This window comes from Monodon monoceros, unplaced genomic scaffold (genome assembly GCF_005190385.1).
Source record: "Monodon monoceros isolate NGI ecotype Baffin Bay Population unplaced genomic scaffold, NGI_Narwhal_1 Super_Scaffold_3, whole genome shotgun sequence".
Taxonomy (NCBI): Eukaryota; Metazoa; Chordata; class Mammalia; order Artiodactyla; family Monodontidae; genus Monodon; species Monodon monoceros.
This window is the reverse complement of record NW_021703780.1, coordinates 46,714,811-46,737,689: the sequence shown is the minus strand read 5'-3', so window position 1 is coordinate 46,737,689 and position 22,879 is coordinate 46,714,811. Positions and strand designations below refer to the sequence as shown.

Below are 22,879 nucleotides of genomic sequence, written 5' to 3'. Positions count from 1 at the left end.
AAAAGGGTGCTTTTGATGCTGTGTGGAGAACAGACTTCTTCTTGTTGGGAGGAGAGAGAAACTGGAAGTTGGGAGTCCATTTAGGAAGTGGTTCCTGTAGTTCAGGTGGGCAATGATGAGGACGAGGGTGTTGGCAGTGAGGATGGAGAGAAGTGGGCAGACAGGGACTGTACTGAATAGAAAAATAGTGAGCTAATGAGTAAGGGCCTTAGGAAGAGGAAGTGTCATTTTTCCAAGGTTCATGCCCAAGGGCTCTTCTTGAGTTGAGATTATTTGAGGATCTTCTGTTCTATGAGCTGGCCGTAGCCTTGGAGGCCACCGTCAACCCCAGCCCAGCTCATCTGCTCCCTGTCTCCCCAAACCACTCTCAGGATCTGGCCTCCCTCCCTTTGTGCATCCCCTGGAGTATTCTTCCCCTGCCCCGGCCATTCTCCTAGACCTGCTTCACAGCTGTCACATGTGCCTTTTCATGGCTCTTTCTTCAGCCCACAGTGGTCTCTCTTTCCCTTAAACTCATTCAATTTATAATCTCCTTGGGAAACTAGTTTTCTCTGCTTTTTGACATTTCTAGTGTTCTTATTTAATCCCTTGTATTAGGCCGAACCATAAGAAATTGTTCTTTTTTTTTTAAAGACCCAATATCGCAGTTTCATGTTGTTTAACCTACATATTTCTTATTTCCCACGCTTGCTGAGTTATGGATGGATGTTTTTGCAGCATCCAGTAGTGTCTTGTGCACAGTCAGCACACAATAAATTAAAAATGCACTTAAATGTTATTAGATGAAACAAAAGTTATTCAGTGCCACCAATTATTAGGAACATCAGTGTGTTTACCCAGTGTTCTCTTTACTCTTTGAGGGTCTAGGGGATTGGGCTGAATCCATACTCACTTATTATCATGTCTTATTTCCATGATGGCTAACTTTGGGGAGAAGGCAATTTTTTTTTACCATGTCTTATTCAGTGCAGTATCCTCAGTGCCTGGCATATATGAGGAAATCAAAAATTGTTTCTTGAAGGAATGAATAAATATTGTCACCTTTCTCTGTCTCACAGAAACAGAGAATTGAATGTAATCTTACTATGTTTGGAGGTCAATGAGTAAAGAGAAATTTGGTGTGCTACTTTATTTATTTTCATTGACTGGTTAGCATAAATTCTTTCTTCATACCACCTGGACCTTTTTTCCCCTTTACAATATCACTACTTAATACCTGGGTCTTAGGTTCATTCTACCCTTTGTCACGAATAGACTTGGGTAAGCAGCCACACAAGGCATGAGCACAGACTATCACAAATATTGTGCAGTGGCAGTTGAGGGGGCCCCCAGGAAATCCATTCCTATCTGCAGGCATTACCCTTTATCACAAAAGATATGAGTTAAAATGGGAATACATCTTGAAAATAGGAAAATGATAATGGTGCCTATTGTCATATATTCTAGTTAACTTTGGAACAGCACTCTCAGTCCACCTTGGGTTACTATTCACCAGAAGAAGATGAAGGCAAACTCCTAAGGGAGTGTCTAACCTGTAGCAGGTGCTCAATAAACATTCAGGGGAATGAGTGGGAGACAGTCAGAATACTCTTACCATGTTTTATTCTTTTACCCCCAAGTGCTTGTTTAACTAGAAAATAGAAGGTTGTTTAAAGAATAAAGTGTGCATAAGGAAGGTGTCAAGTCTGCTGACTCGGGAGCAAGGCCATGACAGTACTTGCCCTTGGCTGATGCCACTTTTGCCAATGGCAGTTCTGTAGCAAGTGCATCTTTGTTCGGCACCATACGATGGTATTAAAATACAACACCTACCTAGTTCTCATGAGTGAACCAGGATGAATGGATGTGTATTTGTAAGCACGCCAGGGTCCAGTTGCATTTAACCAATACATTTAAACACATTTTCCTTATTTCTGGTTGCTCTATGTGAATTATATCTTATTTAAAATTATATCTTATTTTAACCACTTTTTTCAAATTTTAAAGGAATTTTAAGGAAATATGTCTACATTAAAGGAATTGGAGTAATGATTTTTCATTTTGCATTTCCATCTATTTGTGGGGCTGAAAGTTCTGTAAGTTTTTAATACCTACCTGAGCACAGACAGACTGCATCTTGACATCTAACATGGAGGTTAGCTGTCATTCAGCCAAGGAAAGAAGGACTCCCTGTTGTTGGTACAAGAAGTTCTAACTTCCGTGGTAGGGTTCATGACACTTTATTTTAGTGCCTTTTCAAAAATAATAAAGCTGATGTAACAAAGTGGTAATTAACCTTAGTCATGCCAAACTCTTACTGCTATTATGTTCTAAGTGCTGTTTTTATTTTTTTTAACCATTAGTAAAGGTAGTAAATAAAATGGAATAGTTACAAAGATGCAACCTAAGTGATTAGAAGGAAAAACATATATCTGTGGGATATGAAGCTATTTCCCAAAATGAATCAAATGATTTTTCTGTTTTATCTTTAGAAAAGATGAGGCCATTTAAGGATCTCTCGAATAGCTAAGGCAGTTGTGGTATAAAAAGGAATTTCTGGGCAGAGAATCTGAAAACCATATCATAAATACTCGCCATGTTATTTAGTTAGTGGGTTTATATTGCACAATTTAGATTAATTACAATCAGTTAATTTTACCATGGCATGGATAATCTCTCTGTCATATGTGTTTACCCTGCAATTACTGAGTGAGGTGTGTGTCTCTGGGGACTTTCTTTTATTATTAACCCAAATTTCAGGTGACATCAGGAGAATGAATTACTTTCGAGAGTTTCTTTTTTAAAATGGGTTTAAAAATTCAACAATGAGTCAGAACTGTGATTATGCCTGTACTTGACTAGGGCTGTAAACACCAAACTATTTGACTATCTGATCTGAGATAGTATTTGGGTTCCATGACTGAGAGGTACAGAGGAAAGATACTGAATGTTTCTGTCCTTAAAGTAATATGCACTTGTATTTTATATGTAATCTTCCACTTCTATACCCATTCCATTTTAAGAAAAAATACTAAATTTCACCTTTTCCATTTAGAATCAAAGGAAAATCTCCATATGAATATAAGTGAATACAAGTGTTTGTGTAGCAAGTATCATAATCTCTGGCCTCATCTCATCTGTAAAATAAATGTTAGAAAATGAGTGGTTTTCTATTTTTATTTTTAGCAGTGAAACCTTGTTTTCAAATGAAACTGTACAGAGACCCCCAGAGAAATAGGACATAGTGCATTCAGCCACTCTTACCCTCCCCTGGTTGTCCTGGAATTGACAACGACTGGGTTAGTCCTTTCAGGCACTCCACGTAGGGCAGTGATTCTCAGAGGGTCATCTAGGGTCACTGTGAAAACAATATTGTTATTTGAAAGGAGAACCCTCAGGTACCTAGGCCAGTGCTATTGAGGTAATCTTCAGACTAGTGTTACTGGTCCATGAGGGAGAGATACAAAATTGAGAGCAAGCATTGAGAAATGTTTATAGCAATTTGACATTGCTGTGCTATCCAAGCACATGATCAGTGATGGGCTTATTTTCCTGGATACCATATGGACCAAAAGTGTTGATCCATAATAGATTGGAAAAAAAAAACTTTATGGATAATTTGAGAAGCACTGTTCATGAATATTTTCTTATTTAGGACTCCAATTTTCCTCCTAAAGATTGAATAAGTTAGATCATTCCTGAGTGTGTTCAATATTATTATAGCATTACAAATACTTATCAATTGATTTGATTTATAAGGAAGCTTTATGAAAGACCTTTGAACTAAAGGAATAATGACATTGGTTTTTAAAAATAATTCTTTTATTCATCCATTCATTAATTTTTTTCAATAAATATTTATTGTTTGCCTACCATGTGTCTGGTGAATACAGGAGACCCAATCCTGCTTTATGGGGTCGTCAGGCAATTGCCATTCTTTTTGCACAGGTTTGCAGCGTGGGGAGTACAGGCTTCCGTGGGCTCTGAGGAGGAGCACCAGACTTGGTTGGGGGTGGGGGATGGTGGGTGGTCAAGGGAGGTTCTAATCCCAAAATTAGTAATTGTTAAAAAGCAAATAATTCACAAACTTTGGTAAAAATACCTGAGCCACTCCTTACTGATTGTGACACAAATATTTTTTGAGTCCATACGCTGTGCTTACCCTGTGCCACTTGCTGTTCTGTGCGTGAGGATAAAGCAGACACAGTCACTGCCCACATGGGGCTTATTATCAAGTGCATGGAGACCAGTGAATGGCTAGGAGTTCTCCTGATGTTGATGAGCCCCACAAGGAAATAAAACAGGGTAGAGTGGTGAGTGTGAGCATGTGATGGTGAATGGGTCGCAGAGTAGTTCTCAGCAAGGAGGTGACATCTGAGCTGAGGCTAAGTGACCTGAAGGAGCTGAGCTGCAGTGGGCTGAGGGTGAGGGAGACGATGGAAGAGCTCAGAGAAGTCAGAGTCAAAGCAAGAGGGAACTGCCTTCGACTCTGCTCTGTGTGCATCTGCAGCCAGGCCCTTGCAGCCCCATCACCCACGCTCATCCTTGGGGGATGTGGGCATCCACAGAGCCCCCATCCCTAAGGCCTGTTTGTGTGCCCCAGGTATTGGCTTCAAAGTTCTTTTGCTTCTAATAGCCAGCTCCTGGGTCTCTTTTTGGGAGGACTGCTCAAGCTACTGGAGTCTCTTTGCCCCCAGTCAGCAGTGCCTGTGTCACAGAACCAAACTCAGGTCTGCTTGTCCACTCACAGTAAAGCCAATCTACTGACACCCAGCTGTGGTGAAGGAAAGTGCAGGCTTTATTGCAGGGGCCAGCAAGGAGTCCAGGCAGCTAGTGCTCAAAAAGCCTAAACTCCCCAATGTGTTTCAGCAAAACATTTTTAAAGGCCAGGTGAGGGAGGGGAGTCCCAGGGTATATGATCCACTCATGCACAATTGTCTGGTTGGTTGATGGTGAGGTTACAGGGTATTAACATTATCAATCCTTAGGTGCCAGTAGGTGCTTAGGATCATCAACTAGTTAATTTCTTCCTTTTGATGGTGGTTTTAGCATCTGTAAAACAAGTCAGGAAATGTGCATCAGATACTACTTCAGAGACGAGCTACAGCAGAGGATGGGGGAGGGGTCTGCCCCAGGAAGGCCCCATAGGGTCCTGCTCCCTTACACCTGAGGGGCTAGGACCTCCCTCAGGGCCCTTTACCAACCACTCCTTCCCTCAAGTTTGGACACTGGCTCTGAGGCAAACTCTACCTGCACGGCTCTTGCCCTCACTTGCCCTCTGAGGAACACTTCCTCAGAAAGTTGTTTGCTTCTAGGAAATGACTTAAGAGATGAACTGCCCTCCCTGCCACCCACCAGTTTTGAATTATAGCCTTTGGTATAGTGTTATCATTTTTGTTAATTAAAGATGGGATTAAATTAAATATTTTATAGTATTCCCAAGTTCTTGAAGTTTTTTTTTTTTTTTTTTGGAACAGTTTCCATTTTAACAGCCATCAAGTGGAAAGGATTTTGTTTTTTATCCTAAAGGCAATTGCCTATTTCTTCTGATTCTGGTGAATTTGTTTACTGTTCAATTAAGTGAAACATTTCCAGAGAGTTATCTATTTTCACTCTTCCAGCTCACAGAGTAGAAGCTAATCTTAAACTGATAAAACTATTAGAGGATTATTTCCTGTTCACACACTGGGTCAATAAAATTACAGAGATTAAACAAGGGAATAAGACAGAGTGTTTAGTAGGGTTTGATTGTGGGAGATATCATCTAGCATCAGAAGCCTGTGAGCTTTTCCACACATTTTCATGTACTAATCACTGTGACTTTCACGTCCCTGTTTCTAAAATGGTCTGGAGCTATGGTTTGAGCAGAATTTGAAGCTGACAGGCCAGTGTGTCTATGTGGAATTTTCCCTCTGTTCTTCAGGGAAAAGTAAAGTTAGATTATATTTATTTTGACTGGATTTCCATTTATTTTAGAACTTTTGGGGCATTTTAATATCTATATATGAAAAGCACTTGGATCTCTTGCTTTTGAAAAATTATGTACAGATCATTCATTCTTCCTCTTTTCCTCCCTACTCCTCCCTTTGTTCCTTCCTTTTTTCTTTCTTTCCTTTAAACAGATGCTAAATCATCTCTCTATCTGAATATCTCACAAAACATAGTTTAAAGTTCCTAAGTGGGTTTTTCTTTGCTTGTAGTAGAATCCTATATCTGGGATATCCTCTTTTATCTTTAGTAGTTTTCTGTCTGAGATTGGACATAGTAAGCATTCAATAAATATTTCTTGAAGGAATGAAGCCATGGTGCTAGGTCCTGGGCACAATCCTAAAATATTGATATTGTGCTTTTCTTGGTGTGCATCTGTGATGAGAGCCTTGCTTTTCAGCTTTTAGTTCCAGCTCAACTATTTGTCACAAGTATGACAACAATATTGGGAAAATAGTTTTTAAATCCTTAGATAAACTGTGTTTGTTCATTTCGCAAAATTAAATTTCACTAGATTCTGTTGCAGTAAAATACCCATTGGCACATTTCTTTTGCCTCTAAATACCTCTGAAACACTTGGATTTTGACCATCAATTTCATAATACATTGAGGCATGGAACTGTAGGACAATAATGCATGATTTTTCATGCCTGAAAAACACTCTGAAGTCAAGCAGTAGCATTGAAGCGCAACTGGAAAATTTTACATCCAGTCAAGAATTAAACCAATAGTACATTTAATTTTGTATTTGCTATGTAATTGAAAGTATGAGTATCTTCAACTTTCTTTTTGTTTCTATTCTAAAACAATTTAGTCAGAAATTGATTAAGGAAAGGGTAAACAAATAAATTGTTCTCCATTAGTGAACTCATAATAACCTTTTGAGTAGGAGTGGGAAATAGTATTAAAATTTATCCTAGGAAGGGTGACCAACCATAATGACTACAAAGCCTAATTCAGAAGACTGAGATGCCTATTGGGTTGTGTTCCCAGGCTGGCAGCCTCACTGTCTGGATTGTTAAAAAACAAAATTCAACTGAGTACATTTTAAAGATCTTATTGGCTTTATTCAGTGAGTCATGAATGGTCAGCATTCAATCTAGCAGATGGAAAGGAGCTCTGAGGAACTGTACAAATGAAAGACTTTTCTAGGCAGAAGAGGGCAGGAATGAGGAAGTTATTCTTCATTAGGAGTTAGGCAAAAAACGGATTGGTTATTGCAAGGTTACTTTTCCTAAAGAGGATAGAGGGTTTTATCAGGCAGCTTGCCTAACTAGTGCTGATCAGGAGATTCCTGATTGGCTAGTTTAAGTTCCCATTTCTGGGAGAGACAAAACTGTAATTAAGTTAAGTTTAGTGACCCAGGGATTAGCATAAACAACTCCATTGTCTAAAACAATGCGCCCATTGTCTTATTTTTAACAGGATGTTTGAGTGAGTCCAGGGGCTGTGCAAGACTGACCCAGTTCTTGCGGAAGAGGTTATGACTAGAGTTGACTCACATGGGGATTCAGCTTAAAAACTTTAGGAATTCTGGAAACCCAAGGACATTTTGTGTGTTGCCCTTGACACTGTAATGCTTATTTGCAAGTGGGTGGAGCTTCCTCTGGGATTTTTAGGGGCATGACCACGATGAGAGAGGAACTCCCCGAAGTAGCAGCGTACTCTACTGTTAAGGAAACTTGCCAAGAAAGACAAGTAAGATGGCATAAAAGTGTCAGTTGGACTTCAGGTATTTGCTTATGTATATTTTGGAAACCCCAAATTGGGGCACTTTTCCTGACAAGCAGAACAATACTTGTTGGGGTAATGGGTCAGAATATTTGAAATCAAGAATGACTCAGAAAATATAGGCTAAAGTACTACTATAATTATAAGCTATGCCCTAAATGTATCCAAAGGCCTTTGAATGATAAACAGTAAATGTTATTATTCATATTAGCATTTATATTGCTATATTACAAATAAATGTTAGTTTGTGCATATTTAAATAAATGTTATAAGTGAATTTTGCCTGCATTAATTGAGAATATGTTGGAGCACATAACCCAACTAAAGTTTTTCCTTCTAGTTTACTTTGAAAGGAATGTGATGTTAATTCTGGGGCATTGATGTTTTACAATGCCTGATCAAGACAAAAAAGTGAAGACCACAGAAAAATCAACCGATAAAAAACAACAAGGAATCATCACCAGGTAACTCCCTTCTGAGTCTTTGCTAATTATTAACTCAGGCAGTGGCCAGCAACCAGATTTAATGGCTTTTTGAGAAATAGAGTAGATCCTTGACAACTGCTGCTCTGGGGTAGTGTTTACTGAAATGTTTGTGCATTTCTAGAGTTCTACAGAAACGTTTAGCATGTATGTGTTTCAGTCTATAAAAGCAGGCCTCCAAGTAGCAGTGTTCCATGTTACTAGTGGGTAACATGACTAGTTCACCTGGAGTCTTCTGTTGGTTGACACTGTGTTATTCTTTTTTTTATTTTTAACATCTTTATTGGAGTATAATTGCTTTACAATGTCATGTTAGTTTCTGCTGTATAACAAAGTGAATCAGCTATATGTATACACATATCCCCATATCCCCTTGTGTTATTCTTTCTCCTAGGGACTATTCAGATCTTAAAAGACTTCTGTGCCTTTTGAACGTTCAGTCAAGCAAACAACAGGTAGTGTTTTCAAAGAATGTGCGTCTGTTAACGACAGAGAAATCACATGTTTCCAAAGGGATCCATTTAACATCACGTGAACGATAAGTCTATTTTTCTTTGTTCTTTCTTATGTTTTGTCTTTCTTCTAGCTGTTTCTTTCATACCTGGTTCAGGTTCAGGATGCAAGACTCTGTATCCACAGCCTTTTCATTCTTTTGCTCTCATGCCTGGGGCCCGCTTTATCCTCTGTTCAGTGCCATGTGTCCTAATCAGCAAAAGCATTTCAGTATAGAAACAGCTCTCTTCTTTTGAATGCCCAGTGTTTGACACTGCAGAGCTCTAGGGAAGTTGATTTCTCCAAAACACTGTTCATCACCTTTCCCTTCGTCTCTGCTTCCCCACTTCTCAGGCTGCCCACTTGCTACAGCACCACTTTTGATGCTTGCTGCAAATTATATCTCACCAAAAACAGGGGAAAGGAAGGAGTGAGTTTTGGCTATTTTTACAATAGCATTTTTATGTTTTTTAATAGACAGAGAAAGAATGGTACTGCTGCTTGAATTTATCTCTAAATGTTTCTTTTTGGTTTAGCTTCTGTCAGACTTTAGAGAGTCAAGAGATTAGAGGCTATCCATGGAGGTTTAGGGAATAACACAGAAACGCTAATAATAATGAAGACAGCTTATTTAGCACAGTAAATTAGTAAATGGCAGGGATGGGATTTGAACCCCGGGAGCCAGACTCCAAAGTCAACTGTGGTATACTTGTTAAGTAAATTTGTTTATGAGCTCATGTGGTAATACAGCCCTACTGGCTTTTGCTATATCTACTAAACTTACCAGAGAACTACAGCATTTACAACTTTTTTTTTAATTGAAGTATAGTTGATTTACAATATTATATTAGTTTCAGTGGTACAACATAATGATTAAATCTTTTTAAGATTATACTCCATTTATAGTTATTGTAAAATATTGACTATGTTCCCTGTGCTGTACAATATATCCTTGTAGCTTATTTATTTTATACATAGTAGTTTGTACCTCTTAATCCCCTACCCCTATATCACCCCTCCTCACTTCCCTTTCCCCTCTGGTAACCACTAGTTTATTCTCTGTGAGTCTGTTTCTGTTTTGTTATACATATTCGTTTGTTTATTTTTTAGATTCCGCATATAAGTGATAACATACAGGATTTGTCTTTCTCTGATTTATTTCACTAAGGTTAATAATTTCTAGGTCCAACCATATTGTTGCAAATGGCAATATTTCATTCTCTTTTATAGCTGAGTGAATTCCATTGTGTGTGTGTGTGTGATATATATGTGTGATATGTATATCATCTACATAAATCTGTTGATGGGCATTTAGGTTGCTTCCATATTATGGCTACTGTAAATAATACTGCTATGAACATTAGGGTGCACGTAACTTTTCAAATTAGTGTTTTTGTTTTCCTTGGATATATACCCAGGAGTGGAATTACTGGATCATATGGTAGTTCTACCTTTAGTTTTTTGAGGAACCTCCATACTGTTTTCCATAGTGGCTGTACCAGTTTACATTCCCACCAGCAGTGTTCCCTTTTCTCCACATCCTTGCCAACGTTTGTTACTTGTTGTCTTTGTGATGAGAGCCATTCTGATGGGTGTGAGGTGATATCTCATTGTGGTTTTGATTTGCATTTCCCTGATGATTAGCAAGGTTGAGCATCTTTTCATGTCCCTGTTGGCCATCTGTATGTCTTCTTTGCAAAAATGTCTATTCAGGTCTTCTGCCCATTTTTTAATCAGATTGTTTGTTTTTTTGATATTGAGTTGTATTAGCTATTTATATATTTTAGATATTAACCCCTTACTGGTCATCATCATTTGTGAATATTTTCTCCCATTCAGTAGGTTGTCTTTTCATTACGTTGATGGTTTCTTTGCTATACAAAAGCTTTTAAGTTTAATTATATCCCATTTGTTTAGTTTTGCTTTTGTTTCCTTTGCTTTAGGAGACAGAACCAAAAAAATATTGCTACAGGTTATGTCAAGGAATGTTTTCTTCTAGGAGTTTTATGGTTTCCAGTCTTACATTTGGGTCTTTGATCCATTTTGAGTTTGTTTTTGTATATAGTGTGAGAAAATGTTCTAATTTCATTCTTTTACATGTACCTGTTCAGTTTTCCCAGCACCACTTATTGAAGAGACTGTCTTTTCCCCATTGTATATTCTTGCCTCCTTTGTCATAGATTAACTGACCATAAGTTTGTGGGTTCTTTTCTGGGCTCTTGATCTATGTGTCTTTTTTGGTGCCAATACCATACTGTTTTGATCACTTGTAGCTTTGTAGTACAGTTTGAAGTCAAGGAGTTTGATCCCTCCAGCTTTGTTCTTTTTTCTCAAGATTGCTTTGGCTATCCAGGGTCTTTTGTGGTTCCATAAAAATTTTAGGATTATTTGTTCTAGCTCTGTGAAAAATATCATAGGTGTTTTGATAGGGATTCCACTAACTCTGTAGATTGCTTGGGTAGTATGGACATTTTAATGATATTAATTCTTACAATCCACAAACAAAGGATATCTTTCCATTTCTTTGTGGTGTCTTCAATTTCCTTCATCAGTGTCATATAGTTGTTGTTGTTTTTTTAACATCTTTATTAGAGTATAATTTCTTTACAATGGTGTTTCAGTCTCTGCTCCATAACAAAGTGAATCAGCCATACACATACATATGTCCCCACATCTCCCCCCTCCCGCATCTCCCCCACTCCCACCCTCCCCATCCCACCCCTCCAGGTGGTCACAAAGCACCGAGCTGATCTCCCTGTGCTATGCGGCTGCTTCCCACCAGCTATCTATTTTATGTTTGGTAGTGTATATATGTCCATGCCACTCTCTCACTTTGTCCCAGCTTACCCTTCCCCCTCCCCGTGTCAATGTCGTATAGTTTTTAGAGTATAAGTCTTTTACCTCCTCAGTTAAGTTTATTTCTATGTATTTTATTCTTTTGGATGCAATTATAAATGGGATTGTTTTCTTGCTTTCTCTTTCTGATAGTTCATTATTAGTGTATGGAAAAGCAACATTTTTTTGTATATTAATCTTGTATCTTGCAACTTTACTGAGTTCATTTATTAGTTCTAATAGTTTTTGGTTGGAGACTGTAGGGTTTTATGTATATAGTATCATGTTTTCTGAAACTACTGACAGTTTTACTTCTTCCCTTCCAATTGGGATGCCTTTTATTTCTTTTTCTTGTTTGATTGCTGTGGCTAGAACTTCTAATACTGTGTTAAATGCATGTGAGGAGAGTGGACATCTTTGTCTTGTTTGTGATTTTAGAGGAAAAGCTTTCAGCTTTTCACCATTGAGTATGATGTTAGGTGTGGATTTGTCATATATGATCCTTATTATGTTGAGATATGTTCCCTATACCAACTTTGATAAGAGTTTTTATCATGAATGGATGTTGAATTTTGTCAGATGCTTTCTCTGAGTCTATTGAGGTGATCGTGTGATTTTTATCCTTCCTTTTGTTAATGGTGTGTATCACATTAGTTTATTTGTATATATCCTTGTGACCCTGGAATAAATCCCAGTTGATCATGGTGTATGACCCTTTTATGTATTATTGAATTTGGTTTGCTAGTGTTTTGTTGAGAATTTTTGCATTTATGTTCATCAGAAATATTGGCCTGTAAGTTTCTTTTTTTGTAGTGTCTCTGTCTGGTTTTGGAATCAGAATAATGATGGCCTTGTAAAATGAATTTGGGAGTGTTCCCTCCTCTTCAATCTTTGGTAGTAGATTGAAAAGGATAGGCATTAGCTCTTCTTTGAAAGTTTGGTAGAATTCCCTTGTGAACCTGTTTTGTCCTGGACTTTTGTTGGCAGAGAATTGTTTAAACTACTAATTCAATTTCACTACTAGTGTTCTGTATGTTCAGGTTGTCAATTTCCTCCTCATTGGTCTTAGAAGATTGTATATTTCTAGAAATATATCCATTTCTTCTAGGTTTTCCAATTTGTTTGCATATAACTGAAGTATTCTCTTTAGATTTTTTGTATCTCTTTGATATTGGTTGTTATTCCTCCTCTTTCACTTCTTATTTTGTTTATTTGAATCCTCTCTCTTTTTTTCTTGATGAGTCTGGCTAAAGGCTTATCAATTTTGTCTTTTCAAAAAAAAAAGCAGCATTGGATTCATTGATGTTTTCTATTGTTTTTTGGTCACTATTTTATTAATTTTCTCTCTGATCTTTATTATTTCCTTCCTTCTGCTGACTTTGGGCCTTGTTTCTTCTTCTTTTTCTAATTCCTATAGATGAATGATTAGGTAGTTTATCTGGGTTTTTCTTGTTTCTTGAGATAGGCCTGTATCACTATAAACTTCCCTCTTCAAACTGCTTTTGCTGTATCCTATATAGATTTTAGAAAATTGTGTTTTATTTTCATTTATCTCAAGGTATTTTCTAATTTCCTCTGATTTTTTTTTTTGCAGTATGCGGGCCTCTCACCGTTGTGGCCTCTCCCATTGCGGAGCACAGGCTCCGGACACGCAGGCTCAGTGGCCATGGCTCATAGGCCTAGCTGCTCCACGTCATGTGGGATCTTCCCGGACCGAGGCACGAACCCACGTCCCCTGCATCGGCAGGTGGACTCTCAACCACTGCGCCACCAGGGAAGCCCTGATTTTTTTTTTTTTTTTTAGTGACCCATTGATTTTTTTAGTAACATGTTGTTTACTCTCCAGTGTTCGTTTTTCTATTTTTATTCCTGTAATTGATATCTAGTTTCAAACCATTGTGGTTAGAAAAAATGCTTGATATAATTTCTATCCTCTTCAATTCGTTGAGACTTGTTTTGTGGCTTAGCATGTGATCTATCCTGGAGAATGTCCCATGTGTAGTTGAAAATAACATATATTCTACTGTTTTTGGATGAAATGTCCTTTATATATCTATTAAGTCCAACTGATCTAATGTGTGATTAAGACCACTGTTTCCTTATTGATTTTCTCTCTGGATGATCTGTCCATTGATGTAAGTGGGGTGTTAAAGTCCCCACTGTACAGTAATACAGTCCCTTACTGTTACTGTTAACTTCTCCTTTTATGTCTGTTAGTATTTGCTTTATATATTTATGTGCATCTATAATAGGTACATATGTGTTAATGAATTTTTATCCATTTCTTGTATTGATCCCTTTATCATAATGCTCTTCTTTGTCTTTTGTTGTAGACTTCGTTTTAAAGTCTACTCTGTCTGATATGAGTGTTGCTACACCAGCTTTCTTGTCGTTTCAATTTGCATGAAATATTTTTTTCCATCCCTTCACTTTCAGTCTGTTGGTGTCTGTAGCTCTGACGTGCATTTCTTCATTAAGCAGCATATAGATGGGTCTTGGTTTTTTATCCTGTCAGCCACCATATGTCTTTTGGTTGGGGCACTTAATCCATTGACTTTTAAAGTGATTATTGATAGGTGTGTACTTATTGCCATTTTGTTCATTGTTTGCTGGTTGTTTTGGTAGTTCTTCTCTGTTCTTCTTTTTGTTTCTTTCCCTATAGTTTGATGATTTTCTTTAGTAGTATATTTGTGTTACTTTCTCTCTTGTTTTTGTGTACCTATTGTAGGTTTTTGATTTGTGGTTACCATGGGGTTTACATATATGTTGACTTATAACTATATCTACTTGTTTTAAACTGATAATTATTTAAGTTGAAACATATTCTAAAAGATCTACATTTTTTACTCCCCTCCCCCATGTTACGTCTTTTTGATGTCATCTTCATGTTTATCCCTTAACAGTTTGTTGTAGTTATAGTTGATTATACAACTTTTTTCAAATCTTTCTACTAGCTTATTTAAGTGGTTGATCCACAGCCTATACCATATATTTGCCTTTACTAGTGGAATTTTTTTCTTTCCTCTAAATTCTTACTTCTTGTTGTAGCCTTTTCTTTGCCACTTAAAGAAGACCCTTTAACGCTTCTTGTAGGGTCATTTTAGTACTGATGAACTCTGTTAATTTTTGCTTGTCTGAAAAGCTCTTTATCTCTCCTTCAATCATGAATAATAACCTTGCTGGTTAGAGTATCCTAGGTTTTAGATTTTTCTACTTTCAGCTCTTTAAATATATCTGCCACTCCCTCCTGGCCTGCAAAGTTTCTGCAGAAAAATCAGCTGATAGCCTTATGGGAGTTCCCTTGTATGTGACTGTATTTTTCTCTTGCTGCCTTTTGAATTCTCTCTTTCTCTTGAACTTTTGTCATTTTAATTATGATATACCTTGGTGTGGGTCTCTTTGGGTTCATCTTGTTTGGGACCCTCTGTGCTTCTCATACCTGGATATCTGTTCTTTCGAAAGGTTTGGGAAGTTTTCAGCCAGAATTTTATCAAATACATTTTTGACCCCTGTCTCTCGCTCGTCTCCTGGAATCTCTATAATGAGGATGTTAGTATGCTTGATGTTTGTCCTAGAGGTCCCTTATTCAGTTGTCACTTTTTAAATTTGCTTTACTTTTTGCTGTTCTGATTGAGTGGTTTCTATTATTCTATCTTCCAGATCACTTATACATTCCTGTGTATTGTCTAGTCTGTGGTTTATTACTTGTATTGTGTTTTTCATTTCAGGTATTGTAGTCTTCAGCTCTGACTGGTTCTGTTTTATATTTTCTAGTTTTTTTGTTAAAATACTCACTGTGTTCATCTATTCTTTACCCATGTTCAGTTAGCATTCTCATTAATAATGCTTTGAACTCTTTACCTGGTAAAAATTATTTATCTCTGTTTCATTAGTTGTGTTTTTTTCAGGTTTTTTTTTCTTCTTCTTTCATTTGGAACAAATTCTTCTGTCTTCTTATTTTGCTTAACTTTCTTTGTCTCTGTGCAATTACGTGAAACAGTTACCTAATCCGGTCTTGAAGTCATGTCCTTGTGTGGGAGCATACCTATGCAGTCTGTGTGTGCCCAGTGGCTTTGGTGGGAGAGCTGGATCTGACGTGAGCCCGAGGTCATGTCTTCCCCCAGAGTGTGCTGGCAGCTCTCACTATGGTTGGAGGTGGGGCTGAAGACAGAGGGGATAGAGCCAGAGCCAGGTGTGAACCAGGGCTTCTCCTGTACTTAGTGGCCATCACTGCTCTATCAGGGGCAAGGTGGGGCCCGAGTTGCTGGAGCAGAAGCCCTGAGGGTTGGGTCTAAGTTAGACCCACAGCCTCTGTGAAAGCCAGTAAAGGCCACCCTCACTCTGTTTGGATGCTGTGCTGGGTCCAAGCTGGCTCTGTCCCCCTCCAAGTGTGAACCCTCCTCAGCTATGGTGGCCTTCACTCTAGTGGGGGACTGTGCTGGATCTAGAGGGGCCAGAGCAGGCATGCAGCATGGGCTGGGGCGTGCGCTGGGGTGGTCGCGGGAAACCAGCCGGAGCCACAGGCAGTTTCAGTCTGCTTCCTCTGCCTTGTTCCCATGAGTAATCAAGCGTGTGAATGCTCTTCATGGGCAGAGTCTTGGTTTCTTACAGCCCTCCTGTAAGTCCCACTGGTTTTCAAATCAGCTAAGGGGACTCATCTTTCCAGTGTCGGCCCCCAGGTCTGGTGTTCCCAATATGTGGTTCGAACCCCTCACTCCCTAGGGAGGATCTCTGAACCCGTGATATTATCCTCCTCTTCTGTGTCTCCTCCCAGGGGCACAGGTCGACCCCATCACTTCTTCTCCAGTTGAGGCACAGAGAAGTTAAATGGCTTTCTCGAGATCATACAGCCAACTAATGGTAGGTACAGATCTAACCAAATACTCCATCTTTGCAATGTGTGCCTCTAACCACTGAGATGTCTTTTAAATGACTTGGGAAGTTAAATTCAAAAAATAGCTGGATAAGCATTGATTTGAAGAAAACATGGCCTTAAAATATTTTTCTCCTTCTTCTCTGTTTTTAAGCCTATAACCCCAGGAACTCTTTTCTTCTCATCTGCCTATTTCAGCATCACTTACTCTTTGTCCGTCTCCACACGGCTAAAACGGTCTTCCTGGCCCACTGCTCACTGGTAGTCATGAGTGGGTGCCACACATCAAGTTCACTGTTTCTTAGTAAAGGAAGCACAGTGACTCAGCATACAGATTTGGTTGTATCAACAGTTTCCATTCTTTCTCACTGTACATCCTAAGATGTAACCAGAATGTCAAATATTTCTACTTTTTGCTTTTTCTCAAATTTGTCTTTCTCGCAAGTTTCTTTTCTATAAAATCTTACCTATTTCCAGGGCCAAGATCTAATGATAGCACCTCCATAAAAAAGCTTTCCTTTATCTTCCATTCCAGAAATGATCCCTTTCTTCCCAAAGTACCTTCTTTCAACATTATAGCATTATTTTTTTCTGTGCTTTGGAAAGACTTGTCTACATTTCTAATTTCCTGAGAGATTATACGTTTCCAGCTTTGACTTTTGCTTCCAGTTCACCGTATCCTCTATTCGGTGAGCTCTTGATCAGTTTTCACCAAATTGAATTGTAACTTAAAAATTAGATGACCTCATGGATACGTATAACCACCTGGCTAGTGTAAAAGAGACACCAGTGGTGGGTTTGGGCTCTGCTTGTCCAGTTTTGAAGTCCATGATCACTGGATCTGTTGTGCCTTCTCTCAACACCACTCCCTTGCTAACACCTGGCAGACTTAAAGTAAGTTTAAGAGTTTTGCCACCTTTAACCAATTTTAGAATTTGCAATCTGTTGTCTGAAAAGTTCACATGGCATATCTTTTTGTAAAATATTTCATACGTTCAAAAATGCATGTTTGCAATGCTTGAATTATTCAGAGAGTGCATAGTTCTAAGAAAAAAATGAAAATAACTGCTCATTTATATAAATATCTTGAGGGTGACAAAATTCATTCTTAATTCTGTTTATAAAACTTTCACGCATTTATGATTTTGAAATAATAAATGTTATTCTAAACACCCTATTCTCCTTTCTGTAAAATAATGCGGAGACATTTATAGGAGAAGAAAGATATTGGAGAGGATAAATCAAGAATTTGTTTATATCTTGATTGCTCCAGAAAGAGTGTAAGGTGGCTTATGAAGATATGTAAAGTACTCAGATTATCATAAAAGAAAAGCAAGGTTTGGGAACAAAGTAGACTCAGAGTCCAGAGGAAATGACCATCAAAATATGCAAGTTGGCCACACATTAGGCTCTAAGATTTTTAGCAGTCAGTTTGAAAAGGGAAGCCTGGGGATTAAGGCCCACTCACCTGAATTTCTGTTCTAACAAGAACTGACCTGTCACTTGAAAATGAACCAAGATGGCTAATTAAGCAGTTGCAGAGGGAAGTGTACTTTGTGGGTTTGGGCAGAGTATTACAAGAACTGGATGTCCTTCATCTGAATTTCTAATGAGCCAAGCCCTTCCCCATTGTTGCGTCTGTTCCCGTATTCTACTTTCGCCCTCATCCCGTTTGCTCTGTGAGTCTCTGCGTACCTTGCTTCACCATCTTAGAGACTGCTGTTCTGAGGACAGTTCTGTTGTCACAGAAATGGGGACAGAGACACACTGAGGCAGAGGAGCCCTTTCATCGTAAGCAGGGTAAGAATAATCATAATCCAGTAAAACCAAATACTTCAAGAAAAAGAATTGCCCCAGGGTTGTTGAAGCAAAGTAAAATCATAAAGTTGGTTGGAGGTTTCACCAGAGATTTTCACAAGTCTTGAAATAATTTGCCTTGAGCTGGAATTAAATTTTTTTCCTACATTTAAAACCATAGGGAGCTGAGAAATTGGTTTGCAATTAGGAAAAAAAACAGATGAAAGAAAGATAGAAAAATAATTCATTACAGGCCCATTACTTGCCTTGAAATAAAAGAGGTCTTGATAGATGCTGTGGAAAGAAAAAGTCTAAGGCACTGTTGTGCTCTGAGACACCAGGACTAGGAACGGCAGTTATGGTTTCCACGGCCAGTGGACACTTGAATCCTGTAGGAGAGGCATGGGCAGTGGCTGGGCAGATTCTGAGGAGGATGAGGAGGCCACTTTTAGCTCAAGTCACAGGAAAGGACATGGTTCTTGGGAAATGGGCTGGCTGTCCTCTGGTGGAATTGATGGGAAAGACATTCTGGGTGAAGCGAGTAAAATAATCAAATATCTGAAGGAAAGAAAATAACATGCACTGAAGCAAAATGGTGACTAGACATTTCTGTTGAAAGTAGTGATAAATAAAGCTGTAAGAAACTGTGCAATGTCTGAAGGCCTATCTACAAATTTTGTATCTATCACATAAGCAACAGAGAAGGTTGAAATTTCCAGGCAGAAGTGACATGATCAAATTTTTAGGAAGGTCCTTCACTTGAATCTCTAGTCTCTTTCCTTTCCACTCATGCTACTCAAGCTGCTCAGAGACCTGCCACTTTCTAGAACACATGTAGTTTTTCTCTACCTTCCAGCCTGTGCAAAAATCTGCCTGGAATACTCTGGAATATTCCAGGCATCCTGGTCCGGGACCCACCCTATCTCTCTTTTACTTTCTACCACAACAAACCCTTGTTCACTCATTTTGCTGTGTGTTCTACTGCTAGATGACCCCCGACCCCCCCATTGGGCTGTAAACTTTTTGAGAAGGAAGAGGCTGTGGCTGTCCTTACTATATACCCAGTGTCTCACACATCTGGCAAGTGATGTGTCTGCAACACACGCGCTGAGCGAATGAACTTGTCTGGAGATGAATCAGTTTAGCAAAGAGACTGGGGATGAAGTGAACTTCCCATTCCACAGTAGGTAAAGTAGGTATCCCATTCCCATTGGATCTGTGAGAGGTGCTAAGAACAGAAAGACAGACAGATGTGATGCTGCCCTCAGGGTGGCCAAATTCAGGGGGAAAGGCTGATGTGTCGTGCAGACGTAGTATGGGATTGTGATAAGTGCTGTAAGAGAGATTGGCACAGTAATGCCACTGGGGAGGCAGTGACTGGCTCCACCAGGGAGGCTGGGGCAGGCGATCTCCAGGAGCTGTGTGTGCTGAGCCCTGAAAAGTGGTCAGCAGCTGTGTCCGCAGCATGCTCCTGGGCAGGAGTGGATGCATGCTTACACTGCATGCTTTCTGGGATGGGTGACCAGTTTAATGCACCTACAACTTGGGGAGTTGTTTTTATTCACCCCAATTTTTTGTTTATTTATTTTATGTGGACTTACAGTCAAATCTAACATTGTAAAAGGAGATGACGCTGGGCTGAAAGACAGGGAAAGAACACAGGGGGACAGATTTTCATCTCAGCCTGAAGGAAAACTTGGGCAAGAGTAGGACTCTGAAAAGCAAATGGGCTGACTCAAGATAGTGTTTCTCATCATTGACGATACATCAGAGATGCTGGAGGATTGAGAGTGCTGGAGAGGAAGGGCGATTGTCTGGATTTGAATCCCAGCTGTGCCCCTTGTGAACTATGGACCCTAAGTCACTTAGCCCTCTGTGCCTTAGTCCTCTCATCATAAAATGGTATTTACCTCATACGGTCGTTATGAGGATTAAATAGATTTAAACCTGCAAAACACTTAGAACAGTGCCTGGCATGTGGTAACTACCACACAAGTGTTATCTGTGTTGATGGTGATGATGACAATCATGATGGCGATCGTGATGATCATCATTATGATTATGGTGGTGATGATGGTGATGATGATTGCGGGCTGGATCCTATGCCTTCCGAGGAAGTTTTACAATCTGAGAGTCTATAAGTCTGTCATTTGTAGGAAGGGACACACTTTTAAATTATCTATATGAATTTGTGTTATGCTGAAAATCCAGATTTTGAGTTGCCCAAAATAACCCATCGGATGTAGTGTATCTTAACAGAACTAATGGCTTAACATGACAGAAGTCTGTAAGGGGCTGCTTACCTGGCCTCTTCACTCTGGATACCCCGACTGTGGCTATTTCAGATGGTGAGATTTCACTGGACCTACTTATGTGGTAGATAAAGGATTCACAAAGAGCCTAAGGGACTGGGGAGCCAAGAGAAAAGGCTCTAAGCTTTGAACTGGGTTTCAAACTCACGTTACTTTTATCTGAAGAAGGCTGGTTGCTTATTGATTCTCCTGTTAAGTTCCTGGTCTTTGCAACTATAGATGTCAAGTCTTTCTCATCCACTGCGTGTGCATGAGTGGATTCCCAACACCAGCTGCCCGTGCTGCTGCCGAAGGGAATGGCTGCAAGCTGCTGCCGCTTTCTGCCCTCTCCCTGGAGTGCACTGGGCTTGTTCTCTCTGTGCTGGCTACCTTCTCTTTGGCAGTCACTATTCTGGCAGTTGTGGTGACGGCAAGGGGGTTTGAGAGCCCTTGGGCCTGGAAAACCTATTTCTTGTTTTCTGCGTCATTCCACGTCCTGAGTAACACAGGACAGTCTACTCATTGCTGTGACTTCATGTCTAGCATCATTTGCGTTATCACATCTAATCATCTAATTTGGAAGGTCAAATCTCATTTATTTAGCAAATTCATCTGTGCAATGAGAATAATTTGGGGGATTAAAAGAGTATAAAGCATTGAGAACTATGCCTGGCACATAGCAAGTGCTTTATAAATTCTAAGTCATTTAGTTTTCATAATAACTTTGAACTACATAGAATTATTATGATTTTCGTTGTAATGATGTGGAAACTGATGTACAGAGAGATTAAGTAACTTTCAAGATCATGCAGTTGTCTAAGAGTAGATTTCAACCCAGGGCATCTGGCCTAGAGTTCGTTCTCTTAACCACTGAGCATTGTGTTGTCTTGTGGTGGCTGTGGATTGGCCCACTGAACTGAGATAGAAATGTAGTTTTACAGGATATAAGATTTATTATTAATATTTTGAGAATTCAACTATGGGTGGCATATGATGAAGAAGGGTTTGCTTCCTATTAAAGAACGCCCTTATTAGAATGTATCTATGAGCTGACTGCCTTGTGGGAAGTCCAGCATATTCTCTTTAGATGAGGAAACCATGTCTTTATGCAGACTTCTATCAAATGCTTTGATGAAATAGGACAACAAGCACAGCATATTGTAGCATTATTTGATAATTATATAGGACAGAATGATTTACTGAAAATAAAAGTTTATTTTGTTATACTATGCTTTCCGTACCTCATCTGTAAAATCTTAGCTAATTATAGAACATTCCTCATTTGTACTTTGGAAAGAATAGGGTATTTGTTTGCACTTCGTTCAACTTTGCTGTGGTACAAGAAACAATTCTCAGGGTTATCCCAATTATAGGTAAATGTTGGTAAGTGACACTACTTGAATACTGATAACATCACAGTTTACTATATAAATAATTACCAGTTAATATTGTAAATGGGGGCATGCTCAAATTGTTTTAGTTAATGTATCTAAAATATATTTTCATAACTTTTATAAACATGATAGAGGAATCAGGATATTCAGACTGATTAAAAGTGATAGAATCTCTTTACCTTTATAACTCTTACAGTTGGCAAGCAGTGTACGTGACGGGTAAGGATGAAGAATGAGTGAAGATGGCTCATTCTCACTTTGGGGCTCCACTCGAGGCCAGAGAGTTTCTAGCTGTATCTGTCAGCTCTCTGTTCTGATTGCACGTTTGAATCGCCCAAGAAGCTGCAAAAGCGCCTAATGCCCAGGCCTCCCCCAGGTCTGGATCCCCAGGACTGTGTAAGGTACTAGGGATACAACATTGAACAGCGATAGGCAAGCTCCTGCTTGTGTCGAGCTGACAGTATAACCAAGGAGACTGAAAATACATAAATAACTGTAAGATATCAGGTGGTGTTACAAGCTATGAAGAAAAAGCAGCATAAGATAGAGTAAATGTTTAAGTCAAGGATGTCTAAATCTTGGAAAACTCCTACATTTGACATAGCTAACTTGTTAATTGTTGGCTCGGGGAAACACTCATTCCCTTCACTGTCGCCTCTGCTTTTGTGACTGTCTTTATCCTGTGCTGAATTGTCATCCTCAAGTCCTCTGTGCCTTTATTTCTGTAGCTTCCAGCCATTAACTTCGATAGTGCCAGAAGCAGCATGACGAAGTCTGAGCCTGCCATCAGGGTGGGTGGACACAGAGCTCGAGGTCAGTGGCACGAGTCCACAGAAGCCATTGAACTTGAAAATTTTAGGTAAGAAATCCAGTATGTCCCTTACCTTCAGCAGCCTGGGCCGCTAATTAGCCCAAAGATTTATTTAAGTTTGTCACAGGAGCTAAAATTTAAAACCCATTTTAAAATTTATCGTGGGGATTCTTAGTTTAATCATTTTAGTTAGTGCTTAACCTGTT

General features: G+C 39.1%; 1 protein-coding gene across 1 annotated transcript in view; it reads left to right on the top strand.

Moving 5' to 3' along the window:
* NEK10 (NIMA related kinase 10) overlaps nt 1-22,879 on the top strand; it is a 311,866-nt gene that overhangs the window by 5,956 nt on the left and 283,031 nt on the right. The window contains exons 3-5 of the mRNA XM_029243936.1: nt 8,039-8,162; nt 8,575-8,635; nt 22,591-22,721. Of these exons, the coding sequence (XP_029099769.1) occupies nt 8,089-8,162; nt 8,575-8,635; nt 22,591-22,721 (266 nt within the window). The 5' untranslated portion in view covers nt 8,039-8,088. The remainder of the gene's footprint in view (nt 1-8,038; nt 8,163-8,574; nt 8,636-22,590; nt 22,722-22,879) is intronic.